This window comes from Sciurus carolinensis, chromosome 10, assembly GCF_902686445.1.
Source record: "Sciurus carolinensis chromosome 10, mSciCar1.2, whole genome shotgun sequence".
In the NCBI taxonomy this organism is placed as follows: domain Eukaryota; kingdom Metazoa; phylum Chordata; class Mammalia; order Rodentia; family Sciuridae; genus Sciurus; species Sciurus carolinensis.
Genome location: NC_062222.1, coordinates 139,377,973 through 139,390,498, shown reverse-complemented (window position 1 = coordinate 139,390,498; position 12,526 = coordinate 139,377,973). Strand labels below are relative to the sequence as shown.

Sequence of the window (12,526 nt, the reverse complement as noted above, 5' to 3'; positions counted from 1 at the left end):
CACTGGGTCGTTCCCACCCCTCAGCATACAAGGACACAACAACGGCTAGGAAAATAGAATACAAAAATCTTGTACAGGAAATCGAGGCGGCACACACGTCCCTTGGTGAGGGTCTTTAGAGCTTTTTTTTTTTCTTCTCTTTTTAAAAATGTTTCTGTTTTGTATTTGGAGAAGCCTCTGCCAGCTGAGGCTGCAGTGGGCACAACTGTGAGTTCCCCCTGAAGGGAGCTCCTGTCACACTGCTAGGCAGCGTGGTCTTGCTTCCTTTGCTTTGTAATAAGAAAGGAAGCTGAAAAGCCCAGGTGGACCCAGTGGCTCTGCCTCCACCACAGCTCACCTTAGCCCTGCAGAAGCAGCTCTTTCCTGTGCCGAGAGGCAGAGCATCTGGGCTGGCACAAGTGAGCTGGTGCCGGGCACAGAGAGACAAAGCCAGGCACAGGCCAGGGGCCAGCATTTGCCTAAGTGGCCCCCAAAGGCCAACCTCCCTCCAGGGTGCCCTCATGTGCGTGTGTGGGCCTGGTGTGTGTGTACATCTGAAGGTCTTGACAGAACAGATGCTGCCCACTTGATGTGGACTGCCTCAGCCTGCCACTAGGAGCCCACCCCCAGCGCCTGAAGCCTGTGGGTGGAAAGGCCCCTCTCCGCCTACCTTCCCAGGGTGCTCAACCAAGTCCCGCCCTTCTCGATCTCTCTCAGGAGCCTGTATGGACTGACCAGCAAGTGGACAGAAAAACAGCCGCACCTTCCTTCCTTCCTCAGTCCACTTCTTTCTCCTGGGATCCAGTGCTGGGTCTGAGCTCCCTGAGGTGGTCATTAAGCCCCTTACACGGTGCCCGCCGAGATTTGCAGCAATGACATTTAATACTTCTGGAATGATTAGGAATCTGAGAGCAGACCCTGGGCGGCAACCCTGGGCTCCAGGTCATGGGAGCCGGGCCCTGCCTCCCTGCAAGGGACCCTGCCCAGTGGGGAGGGGAGGGGTGGGCGGGCAGGCGGCTCAGGCCCTGACCAGCAGGCAGCAGGCAGAGGCGGGCAGCCCAGGCAGCAGCTGGAGTTTCCAGAATGGCACAGCAGTGGCCCAGGGAGAGGCTGCGTTGGTCAAGGGAGAACTGGAGGCTGACACGCTGGCCAGGCAGGCGGGCGGCGGGTCAAGCAGCAGAGTGTGCAGGGCCTATGAGAGGCTAGGGCGGCCAGGTCGCCGGCAGGGGCGCCCATAGCCACCGTCACTGCAGCCACCGCTCTGCAGACTGTAGTGGTCATCGGCGTCACTGCTGCTGCCAACACTGTCCAGCTCACCAGGGCCAAACTCCATGCCCTCTATGTCCACCTCTGGGGAGAACAGAGAGGGCTGGGTCAGGCACTCCAAAGGGACCAGCATGGGGTTCCCTTCCAAGTAAGAGCCTATCTTTCCCTTTACAGAAGCAGAGGGTCTGGGGGTGGGTGCAGAGGGAGGAGCAGGGGACCTGCCTGGGCCCTGAAGTGGCAAATGCTAGGATGACTCTAGTCTGCAGCTGCTGTGAAGAACCCAGCCGGCCTCTGGCCCTGGCTTCGCCCTCTTTTCCTGCCCTCCTGAACACCAAGGCGAGGCACAAAGGTGCCACTGTGAGCAGAGTGCAGAGGGCATCTCCCCCCACCCCCAGGCACCTCCTGTTTCACCAGGAGCTGCAGGAGGCCTGTGCCCAGAGGCCTGGGTCAGGCTGTCCCGGGCCCACCTTGCTCTGAGTCATCCGTGGAGACGGCGGAGCCGGTGCTGTCCGTGCGCACACGCTCCATGCTCTGCACAGACAGCTGCTCCAGGCGCCGCTTCAGGAAGCGGTGCTCCCGCTGCAGCTGCTCCTTGATGCTCAGTGCCCTGCGGTCCTGCTCCTCCAGTTTCTGGGGGGTAGGGCACTGTGAGCCTGTGGCCAGGAGGGGGCGACCCCTCATGGGTGCAGAGGCAGAGGCCTGGGTAGGGCAGATTCTCATGGCCTGATGTGCCCTCCTCACCCGTCAGGCGGCCATGCACTCTCCAGCCTGGCCCTGTGCTCTCTACCTGCAGCCTAACTCCAGAATGCCCACAGCCTTCAGTCGGCTGTGACAGGCCCACCCGCCCTTCTCCTGGAGGACAGCCTCACCCACAGCAGCCCCACCTGCCCATAGGCTTTGGCCCAGACCATGCCTGTACCCGCAGCATCAGTGCCCTACCCTCGGACCCTCTTAATCTTCCTTGGACCTAGACGCTGCCTGCTGAGGGCCCCCATTCCCCACTGTACCTCCTCAAAGCTCCTGCCAGCCCCGCCTGAGGTACCAATGCCTGTGAAGCAGAAGCCCCTCAAAGGACAGAGATCTACCTTGACTGACCCAGATGTCCAAAGATCCCCAAATCAGCAGGTCTCAATCTAAAAGCCTTGTTGGGCTACCCCAGGTAATATCTCCTGAGAGCAAACCCCACCTCCCCCGGCACCAAAAGGGGCTGAGAAGTAGCCCTCTCTAGCAATACACGAAAGAACCCCTGTCCTTCCTGGCCCCACATCTCCTTCCAGTTGTTGCCCCATCACAGGGGCCTCAGTGAGCCCACTACCCCAGCTTCCCTCCCCTAGCCCAGCCAGCCACTACACTGCTTCCGTCCCAATCACCACCAACAAAACCCAGCACAAGCCACATGACTTCCTCCACCCCCCAGAAACTCCTGTCTTCCCTCAAAAAAAACCCAAGCCCCTGATGAGCACCTGCTGGACAGTACCCCACCCACCTCAGGACCTCTGGTCAAGGGCTGCCCAGGACACACAGGGGTGGGCTAGGGATAACAGGGGTAGCCAGGCAGCCAGAGAGGGTGGAGGGCTCGGGTTGCTCACCTTGATGTGCATCTTGGCACGCTTCAGGAGGCTCAGCGTGGTGTGGCGCGTGCTATCAGGGCCCAGGGGCACCAGCTGCTTGAGCTGTTCCAGGTAGAGCCTGAGCTTAGCTCGTCTGAAAGAGCCAGAGACAGAACTGTCAGGTCAGGAGGCAAAGCCCGGGGGAAGAGGTGCTAGGGAGGGGAAGTGGGAGTAGCATTTGGCTCTCTGGGGCCTCTGTGAAGGGGCAGCAGGTGGAAGGAGAGGTCTGGGGGAGGGTGGCCAGCCAGGCCCCTGCATAGTATCCCACCCTGCTGCAGATATGGCTGACATCTCCCCCCAGGAGCAGCCAGGCATATAGGACCATCTGCATATGGGTGTCCGCATGGCCCTACAGGGCCTGCCTAAGAGCCCCATCTGTGCTCAGAGATCCAGGGGCTCAGACAACATGTACCTCACCACCTTGCCACCACAGCATGCTCTCTGATCATTCTGTCCTCACAGAAACACAAGCCACATGGAGGGAGGGTCGAGGAGCAGCTCATGTAGGGATCTGTATTCCCTATGGAAACTTCTTATTCCCATCTGTCCCCACACCCATATGGATGAGTCCGTTTTCAACTAGAGCCATTCTCAGGCGCTTGTTCGCATGCTGCAATTCCCCTGCAGAATCGCTGCCTTTCCTGGCTGGCTAGCTGGCCTGCTGGTCTCGGCGGGGCCTTCTCTCTGATACCACTGTGGTGGCCTGAGACCTCCGTGATACCTGCAGGCATCCACCTAAGTGGCACCGGGAGGTTTTAGCTGAGAGATGCTCAGTAGCAGATCTGCTCAGCCCCTGCTGGTGGTTGAGGTTGCTTCCAAATCCAGTATGTTTTCTCAGGATCATTCTCAGGAGTGAACTGCCAGGTCAAGCTGTAGACAACCTGAGGCCCACCTGCCACCACCAATACCCACTCCTCTCTGATCCATGCCAGTGGTCCCCATCATCTCATGTCTGCTCCCTAACAAATTCATTCTCTTTCAGTCCTGAGAGACCCTGGAGGGCAGCAGATCTCTTTGGACAGAGGAGGAGCCCAAGACCCAGGGGAGGAGGGGCTGCCAGGTATAGGGAAAGATCATAGAGAAGAGACAACAACCCTACACTGCGGGAGATGGGTTGCCACCTGGGGCCACTAAGCCTGTCACTCATATAGCATTCTGCATTGGCAAAGCCCCTTCTTGCCTGATGACCCAGCCCATATCCTGGGGCCTAGAGGTTATTCTGGGTGAATCCAAGTTATATGTTAGGAAGAACTTCCAGGACACAGGCCTGTGACTGCACTTGGCTAGGAGTTGGAAGTGTGAAAGAGGGCTGAGAAAGCTCCAGACTGCCTCAAGGCTGGAGGATCTTCTGCCCCACAGCTCACAGGCACAGGGAAGGGGGCACACGGTGGGCTCTGCGATTCAGACCTCTGCTGCATGACTGCCTGGAGGGCAGGACCTCAGCCTCCCCACCTGGGGGGCAAGTGTCCCTCTCCAAAAACCAAAGGGGTAGGAGGCATGGAGCTGGTGAGGAACAGAGCACTCTGCTCAGATAGGGTCCCTCCCAGGCAGGGTCCCACTTCCTGCAGCCACCACCAGAACTGTTTACAAGTGGGGACACTGCCAGGGATCCTCCTCCCCAGTCCATTCATTATATGGAAAATGCCAATTTCTACAACCCAACATTTAATTATATTAGTGGTATGTGACCTTTGTGGAAAAATTAGAAAACTACAAAAAAAAAGCATCCCCAAATTGCACCACCCTGAGACAATCACATTATGATTTTAGTGTAGCTATGCTTTCACATCATGAATGTTAAATAAAAAAATTAGGATACAGAACCATATATGTGACAAGTGACCCAATTTTGTTTGAAAAATAAAACAGAGAACGCACACAAGAGACTCAACTGAACACAATGAAGCACGGGAAGCAAGCATCTCCAGGGATGCGGCTGGCAATGTTTATTTCTTTAGCTTTGTGCTCTTCTGTATTTTCCAGGTTTTCTATGCTAAAACAACCCACACATTACTATTACAATCAGAGAAAGACACATTCGTATAAGAAAGAAAAAAAAACAACATCTAAAAGACAAATAACAGTAGAAAAATATTTGCAATACATATAAAGGACAAACGGTTAGTATTCATGGCATTTTGAGCTCATACACATCAAAAATAAGGAGGAACACTTCAATGTGACAACAGGCGAGGACACAAACAGGCACGCTGCAGAGTATGAAGGGCAAATCTGACATAAAAGCTGGCTCTGTCTCACAGTGATTAAAGAAAACTCAGACGAGCAGACAGACACATATGGACCCTTGACAACAGCTGACGTGCAAAGGGTAGCTGGCACTTGCCGGACCTGCGGTGGGGACCTGTCCGTTTGCTGTGGGAGAGGGCTGTACCACAATTCTCAAAGTCACCACTGATCCGCGTTTCTGTTCCTAGGATTGGGGTCCTACCCAATCTTCCCCCCAGGTATGCAAAGGCCTGCACTCAGCCCCTGCTTTGTGTAGAAGGGCATCGCTGTGAACCCTGGGAGAATGGCTGCAGGTCCTGCACAGGCTTCAGGGACAGGGAAGGTGCATGGACACACGTGGGAAGCACTTAAGTGGTGCTGGGTGAGAAATCCAAATAGGGAATAGTGGATAGCAAGGTCCCCTTCTCATCCCAGGGTGTGGGGAAATGATGCATTTCTCAAGAAACAAAGCAAAGCGACTGACCACACATGTGCAGTGTTTAAAACTGCAGTATGTCCACCCAAACCCAGGAAGCACACAGCCAGCGCTGCCCTGGCTCCCAGTCCTGGACAGTGACTGTGACAGGCTGCCTGAGACCAGGGCCTGGAATTAGCTTTGCCAATGGCCAGTGGTGGGATGCTGGGAAGGTCCCCACCCTTCTGAGTCCCCGGCCCCACAGCCCAGGCTACACTAGGTTCTCACCAAACTCTCCTCCCTAAAGTCACTGCAGTGTCCCCAGCCTTCTGCCAACAGCTGTCACCCAGCATTCCAAGCAGCTTTTAAAACCCCACACTTCTAAAAGAGCCCAGCATAGATTTAGGAGGTAGGCCTGCCCGTGGGACTCCTAACATCAACAGCACCCCCGCCTCCACCATGGGCCAGCCCTCCACAGAGCCCTGCCCAGCCTCTCACTGAAAATCCCCACTCCTCAGAGGACCTAGGGCTCTGAGAGGGTTTGGCTCCAGGCCAGGGTCCCCCAGCACCTGAGAAGAGAGTCCCGGCCAGCTGGCAGAGTCATACTTTGAACCAGGCAGGGCCAGGCTGCTGGAGAAGAGGCAGTCAGGAAGTCCAAGAGACAGGGGGACAGGGACAAGAGGAACTCTCACTGCCCCCTCCTCCTGTTTCTCTGCACCTTCTAGCTGATCTAACAAACACATTCCCCATGTGGTTGGTGTATCAGGCACATGGGGGCAGCCCCACAGGGCCGGCTGAGGGCTACCCAGGCCCTGGACAACCATCTCCATGCTTAGGGGGGAAAAGGGCCAAATGAGCACTAAGGCCTGGGCTTTGTGGTGTGCACTGCCACTCCAGGGGGTGCTAAGGATCAGGAAGGATAGCCAGAGCTCTCTCCCACGAACCCACTAAGGCCAAAGGCTGGAGCTAGGCCTGTGAGGATTACCAGACCCCTGGAGTCAGTGACAGAGCACTGGCCTTGGCAGACCTTCCAGAACTGCTTACATACAAGGGTGGTTAGGGAAGGAGAAACAGGGTCAGGGCAGTCCTAGGGTTGACTGGGCTTAGCTCAAAGCACTCACAAGGGGAAGCCCCACAGGCCTAAACCAGACCCCCAAGGAGAACACCTCCAGGGAAGAATGTCCAGGACCTGTCTCCCTGAAGCCAGCCAGGCAGACCGATCTGGTGCTTCCTTCCTTCCTTTCTTAAGAGAGCAGCCAGGAGCACTGAGCATCCAGTACCAGCACCAGGCCAGCCATAGGTACGGCCAAGACCAAAGTTTCTGCCAGGGCTCCCAGCTCCAGCCTGCAGCCTTGTCAGGGCTGTCCATAACTGCCTTGGCCAGCCAGGAACAGAAATCCCTGCACTGGATTTGGGGGACATAGAGAGACTCCTAGACTGCCCACCTCTGTATCTCAAGAGGTTCCATGAGCCCCATTTAGCATGAGTTCTAGGAGGAGCTGCCAGAGATCAAGGCCAGCATAAAGGGGCAGCTGCAGGGGTCAGAGGCCATCTCTTGTTCTCCACCACAGGTTGCCATGCCTTGCCACATGCCCTCCCTCAGTGGTACCTCCTGAAGGCTGCTCTCCCAAATGCCACCTGCAGGAAGCTCTTCCCAGAATATCCCCACTGTGGCCTGCCCCATCCCAGATTGTGGATCCTGGTCAAGACTGGGTTAGTCTCCTATGACCTGGAAGCACCCCTGGCTGGCTCAACACCAGCCCCCACCCCCATGGTCTCTCGGGAACCCCCCAAACACAGACAACCAGTGCAGGAAGTACATCTCCTCAGGGAACACGGTGTTCTGTCCCTGCCCAGCAGCCTGCCCCAGCCCGAGGCCTGAATCCCGGGGGAGCGGAAGTTGGCGCTGCTGAGGGCGCAGACACGGGGGAGGGAGAGGCGGGGAACTGGCTGAACTTCAAACCTTCCCAGTACACCCAGGAGGGATCAACTAGGATACAGACCCACCCACTCACCAGGAAGGCAGCAAAGAACGGGCCCATTTCACAGATGAGAGCAAAGGTCATGAGGGAGGTATCCCGTGTCCCTCGGGGGCTCTCCCTGGTCCTGGCATGGGGACTCTTATCTTTGGGACTTCCTGGCCCAACATGCCTCTGCACTCACCCAGAGTTCACAAGGCAGCTGCAAAGGCCCCTGGCTCACACCTAACCCAGCTCACAGGGGGTGCCTGCAGCTGCAGCTGCTCCAAGTGGGATACCTGTGCCTGGGCCCTGCAGCCTAACAGAGCTAGAGTGCAGGGAGACAGCCCAGGCCAGCTGCCCTGCTGCTGCCCCTAGGACAAGATTCCAGCACAGGTCCTTGGAAGGCAGGCCCCAGAAGGCATAGAGGCAGAAGGCAGGGAACTGGGGGCTAAGGGGTCAGAGAGTGGTGGGACCCTCTACTAGGGTCATGACACCAAGGCTGAAGTGTTACTCCCAAAGGGACTCTGATTTGTCAAAGCGTTCCCATTTGCCTCCTCCAGGGAGCAGCCCTGACTGCCACCAGCACGGGGCATTTTCCAAGTCCCTGGTCCCCACCTGGCTCTGGCCTCAGGCTGAGCACCCCAAAGCTGGGCCCTACCCCTGCCTGCCATCCTGAGAGTACCTAAGTACAGACCTTGGCCCCCTCCTTCAAGACTGACCCTTTCCATGCTGAGTGCACAGCCTAGCGGCACTGGCAGCCCTCCCTAGGACTGTCAGGTCAGCTGCAGCATCCCCTCAGCAGAAGGGGCAGGCTTATCAGGAGGCTTGAACAGAAACTGGTGGGGGCAAGTGTCACTTACCTGTGCTTTTCTAGTTCGTTGTGTGAAGACCTGTTTAGAGAAACAAGAAAGACAGGGCTCACTCTGAGGCCTGACCACCAGAGCAAAATAACAAATGGCTCCTCTGGGGGGGAAGGCCTGGGAGCCCACAGCGAGTGGTGGGGCAAGTCCAGGCCCCAGGAGGTCCCCAGACGGTAAGGGCTGGGGCAGGTGCAACAGTGCCATCCAACTGCTAAGGGGACACTGAGTGTGGGGCAGGAGTGGCACACATAGGAAGCACAGAGGTGTGAGCAGGTCTGAGGGGCACAGAGCCACCCTGCTCACCTATGAGGCCTAGTGAGGCTCTGACTGGTGGGTGGATGCAGAGCCACTTCCAGACAGGGTGGGGGAAGCCCAGGGAGCAGAGGTAGCTGCTGCTAAAACTGTACCACACAGTACTCCTGGGGCTGCAGAGGTACCTAACCATCTGCCTTTTCTGTCCCCTGCTCCCCTAGGCCAGGTGTATCTTTGCGACCAAGGAGGATCACAAAAAGGGCCAACAGGCTGAGCGTCGAGCACACAGGCTAGGTCCTTGGGGGACAAGGTTGTCTAATCTCCCATGGCCACCATGTCAAGTTCACATGTACCACCACACAGATGGGAACACCCAGGACAAAGTAGTCCTGGCCAGGTCAGGCCACAGGGGATTTCCGAGACATGGATGCTTCCTGGGACACTGGATGTGGGGAACATTGAGGACCATGTTCTGGCAGGACTAGCCCCTCTGGGCCCAAGATTAGCCTCTCTGGGAACAGTAGCCCTGCCAGCTGCTTGAGCCCCACCTGTCCTGCCCACTCAGATGGGGCACAGAATCCTAAGCATCACAGGTGCCACTCAGGAAATTTACCCTAGAACTTCCAAGTCATCCTCCCAGTACAGGAGGGAGCTGCAGGCCAAGCCAGGGCTCCCAGGCCTCCCAGGTGGCTGTGCACAGGAGCAGAGAGCTCAGGCCACCCAGGGGCATACCTAGACTAAGTCTCGATATCTGCCTCCCCAACTCCTGGGCTGCTTTGGACACTGCCTGCCCACCTCCACTCCCCTGCTCCAGGAACATGGATCTGGCATCTCTCATCCTCAACCCTTAGGCCACCCTGCCTGAGTCCACCACCTGCTGCAGCCACCTGGGCACCATGCCTGCCAGCTCCTAGGCTTCCCTGTACAGCTTCCAGGGTCCTCAAGAACCTGCTACTCACATGGGCTGGGTGGGAACCCTCTGCCAGGGCTAGTTGGGGCCAGAGGGGGATCACTAACTCCCTCACTGGACTACCAGGGGTTGTCCCTCAGCCCAAACCTCAGCCTGGCCATGTGGTCTGTAGGTATGCCAGCTGGAGAGGGAAGCTGAAGTCAGCAGGTGCCCTTCAACACCCATTAAAGGATGAGCCCACCTGAGAAGCAGAGGAGCACTTCTCAGTAGCCTGAGGGTAGAGGGCGATAAGGCCCTCCTGGAACAACCCCTGTGTCCAGAGACTCTTGCAGAGGAGGTATGTCACACAGGTCTTAGCAGCACCTTCCCTGGGGAGAAGTGGGACTAACCCTGGCTAGAGCTGTGCTGAGTGTTTTCCTGGCACCACCAGGACCTTGTGAGGCATGCATTCTTCTGCTCACCTCAGAGAGCCCAACCTGGCAAGCTGGCTCCAGTGTCCTCCCAGTGAGCCACTGCCCTGAGTCCACAGCAGTGCTACCCGTTTCTCACCCAGGTCTGCTGTGCCTTGTTCCAGCCCTCATCTTAGCAAACACAGTCTTACATCAGCAGCCCCAGTTTCTCATCTAGGCTGGCTGAGAACACCCTCAAGGTTCGTTACCCCCACAGGAGCCATGTCTGTCATCCTGGGCTGCATCTGGCACTGGGGGAGTTGGTCTCTGCTCACAGGAGCTGCAGAGAAGGAGCACCCAGGCCAGGGGAGACCCTCTCAGTCCCTGGCCTGGGTCCTCATCCCAGCCAAAGGTGTACCCCACCCAGGAACAGGAGTCATAAAGGTGGGCGGGGGGTGGGGGCAGGCAAGTAACCAAATGGTTCTAAGTACCCATTTCCTCAGCTGTAATACAGAGATTAAAAAATAGCATTGCCTTCATGGAGCTGTGTGAGGAGAAACAGTCAGCCAGCCTAGGCTAGGATTCTGGTGGTCAACTTTGGGCATTCCACACTGTGGGAGCCAGAGGTCCCCTCCCAGAGTCTGGGACAGCCAGAAGCAGAGGCCTCACTAGCTTACTGTCCAGGCTGGAGACAGTGGTGCTCCCAACACATTCATGTCCTTCTGCAAACTATCCCTAGCAGGGAACTAGATGCTGGGACTCAGCAGCTGGAGACTCAACCAATTCCTTACCAGGCCCAGGACGCCACAGATATGGGTCTGCGTGCCAGCATGTTTCTCAACAACAGGCAGGCCACAGGAATGAGCTGTACTCTCTGCCAAGGGGCCCTGAAGCCCCCGGCCAGTGCACCTACTGGCCTGGTGACACAGGAGTAGGTGGGCCATGGTAGACCCCTGGACACTGCCAGGTATGAAAGGCCCCCACAGCAGCCAGGTGATGGTACCCTGAGGTGCCCTAGCCCAGGGTACCGGCTCCCCATGTGTGCACTCCAACTTCAGGATTTCTGCAGTCTGAGTACAAGGCCAAGGCTGGAGGAAGTAGCTGATCCTAAGGAACCTGCACCCTGCAGCCTGCCCCCTCCTCCTATCTCCCCAAAGGCCTCCTGTTCCAAAGAAGGGGATCCCTGAGCTTGTGTCAGGAGTTTTACTGTCAGGAGACTGGGTAGGACCAATGGACACCTGGGAGCGGTCTTTGTCCAGGCTCCTGGGCATGGGGTGCTGAGCCTAGAGCAGGGCCCAGCTTGGAGATGGGGTAAGGAGGCGGTTCCTCCGCGTGCCGAGCGCAGGGCCCAGGCGCTGAGCCTCAGTGTCCCGGGCCCAGGGTCACCGGCAGGAGCCCGCTGACAACTTCTCTCCCGCCTGGAAAAGTCCAGAGAGCCTTGGGGCGGGCGCGGAGCGGGCGGCTGGCGTGTACGCGTGGCACTGTTTACGCGCGGCTGGAGGCGCGGCCGCGGGAAGATGGCGACGCGCAGGCGGGGCGGGCGGGGCCCGCGCGCCTCCTCCAGGCCGGCCGCCGGGGCGCGCGGAGCCGCGCGGCGCACGCGAGGCGGCCGGGGGACACCGGGCGGGGCCGGCCGGGGTGGCGGGGCGGCGCGCGGGGGCGGTACCTGTTGTTCGGGGCCTTGCGCACCAGGCCAGCCGCCTTTGTTTTCTTCCTGGCGAAGTCGCCGTCGAAGGGCAGCACCGAGGCGTAGCCGTGCTCGGCCTCTGCGGACAGACGGCGCGGTCAGCGGACCCCGCCCCGCCCGCCGCCCGCCCACCCGGCGCACAAAGGGGCGCGGGCTACCTCGGTCCCTGCGCTCCAGGTACTCGGCCGCCTCCAGCAGCAGCAGCAGGGAGTTCAGCTCCATCCTGCCGCCCGCGCCCCTCCCGGGACGGCGGCGGCCGCTGCCCGGCGCGCTCCGGCCGGCTCCGCTCGCCGCCCGCCCAGCGCGCCCCGCGGCACACTTGTCCGACTCGCGGACTCCTGAGCTCGGCCGCCACCCTCTGCCTCAGGCCCTCAAATTGACACATAAGGGCGAGCGGCGGCCCACACAGCCAATGGGAGCTGGCGCTGCAGCCCTAGGGGCGGGCGCTGGGCAGGGTCTGGACCAATGGCGACTGGCCGAACGCCTCGGGCCGGGCCGAGAATGTTGACAGATGCGAAGCTCGGTTCGGATAGGCCGACAGCGGTAGTAACAATTTAGGAGCCCAAGCTTAGCAACAGCACGTGGTGGCCCGGCCCCCGCGCTCTCTGACTGGTGGCCATCATGCATGTTAAGTAGGTGCTGCGCGCCGATTGGACCAGGGCGGTCTATGTAAATTGAGACCGCGGACCAATGACCCGCAGCCGGGCGCGCGGCCAATAAGGGCGCAGCGGCCGGACGAGTTGCCGAGAGGAAGCGGAGCTCGCTGAAACCGCCGCCTGGCGCTGCACCAGGCCAGTAGGACGCGGGCAGCGTCTCGTGAGACCCGAGGCAGGATGCACTGCGAGATGAGCGCCCCGCCATCCCGTTGGGCCCGTGCATGGTGTGTGCAGGAACTTGTTGCCCAGCGCCAGCTCCAGCACTGACTCCGCCAGAGGACCGTGCCTAGCCTTCTGCTACGGGGTCTCATGTAG

The 12,526-nt window shown here is 58.8% G+C and overlaps 1 protein-coding gene across 2 annotated transcripts; it reads right to left on the bottom strand.

Moving 5' to 3' along the window:
* Nucleotides 1–69: 69 nt before the first annotated feature.
* Mxd4 (MAX dimerization protein 4) lies at nt 70–11,940 on the bottom strand. Of its 2 annotated transcripts, none has more exons than XM_047566211.1 (6): nt 11,714–11,932; nt 11,535–11,634; nt 8,318–8,347; nt 2,835–2,949; nt 1,713–1,875; nt 70–1,329 (listed from the first exon to the last, which is right to left on the bottom strand). In XM_047566211.1, the coding sequence occupies exons 1-6, from the start codon at nt 11,775–11,777 to the stop codon at nt 1,172–1,174; spliced, it is 630 nt and encodes a 209-aa protein (XP_047422167.1). In that variant the 5' UTR covers nt 11,778–11,932; the 3' UTR covers nt 70–1,171. The 2 variants fall into 2 exon arrangements, with proteins under 2 accessions (XP_047422167.1, XP_047422168.1); XM_047566212.1 differs by having other exon boundaries at nt 1,187–1,329; nt 1,713–1,921; nt 11,714–11,940.
* Between the last annotated feature and the right edge of the window lie 586 nt (nt 11,941–12,526).

What these genes read in the sequence shown, in the direction of transcription:
- Mxd4 (XM_047566211.1), bottom strand. Translation starts at nt 11,777, where the DNA reads ATGGAGCTGAACTCCCTGCTGCTGCTGCTGGAGGCGGCCGAGTACCTG. An exon ending in GTGCCAAGATGCACATCAAG is followed by an intron (nt 1,876 to 2,834) that starts GTGAGCAACCCG and finishes CCTACCCCCCAG; the next exon opens with AAACTGGAGGAGCAGGACCG. An exon ending in CACGGATGACTCAGAGCAAG is followed by an intron (nt 1,330 to 1,712) that starts GTGGGCCCGGGA and finishes TGTTCTCCCCAG; the next exon opens with AGGTGGACATAGAGGGCATG.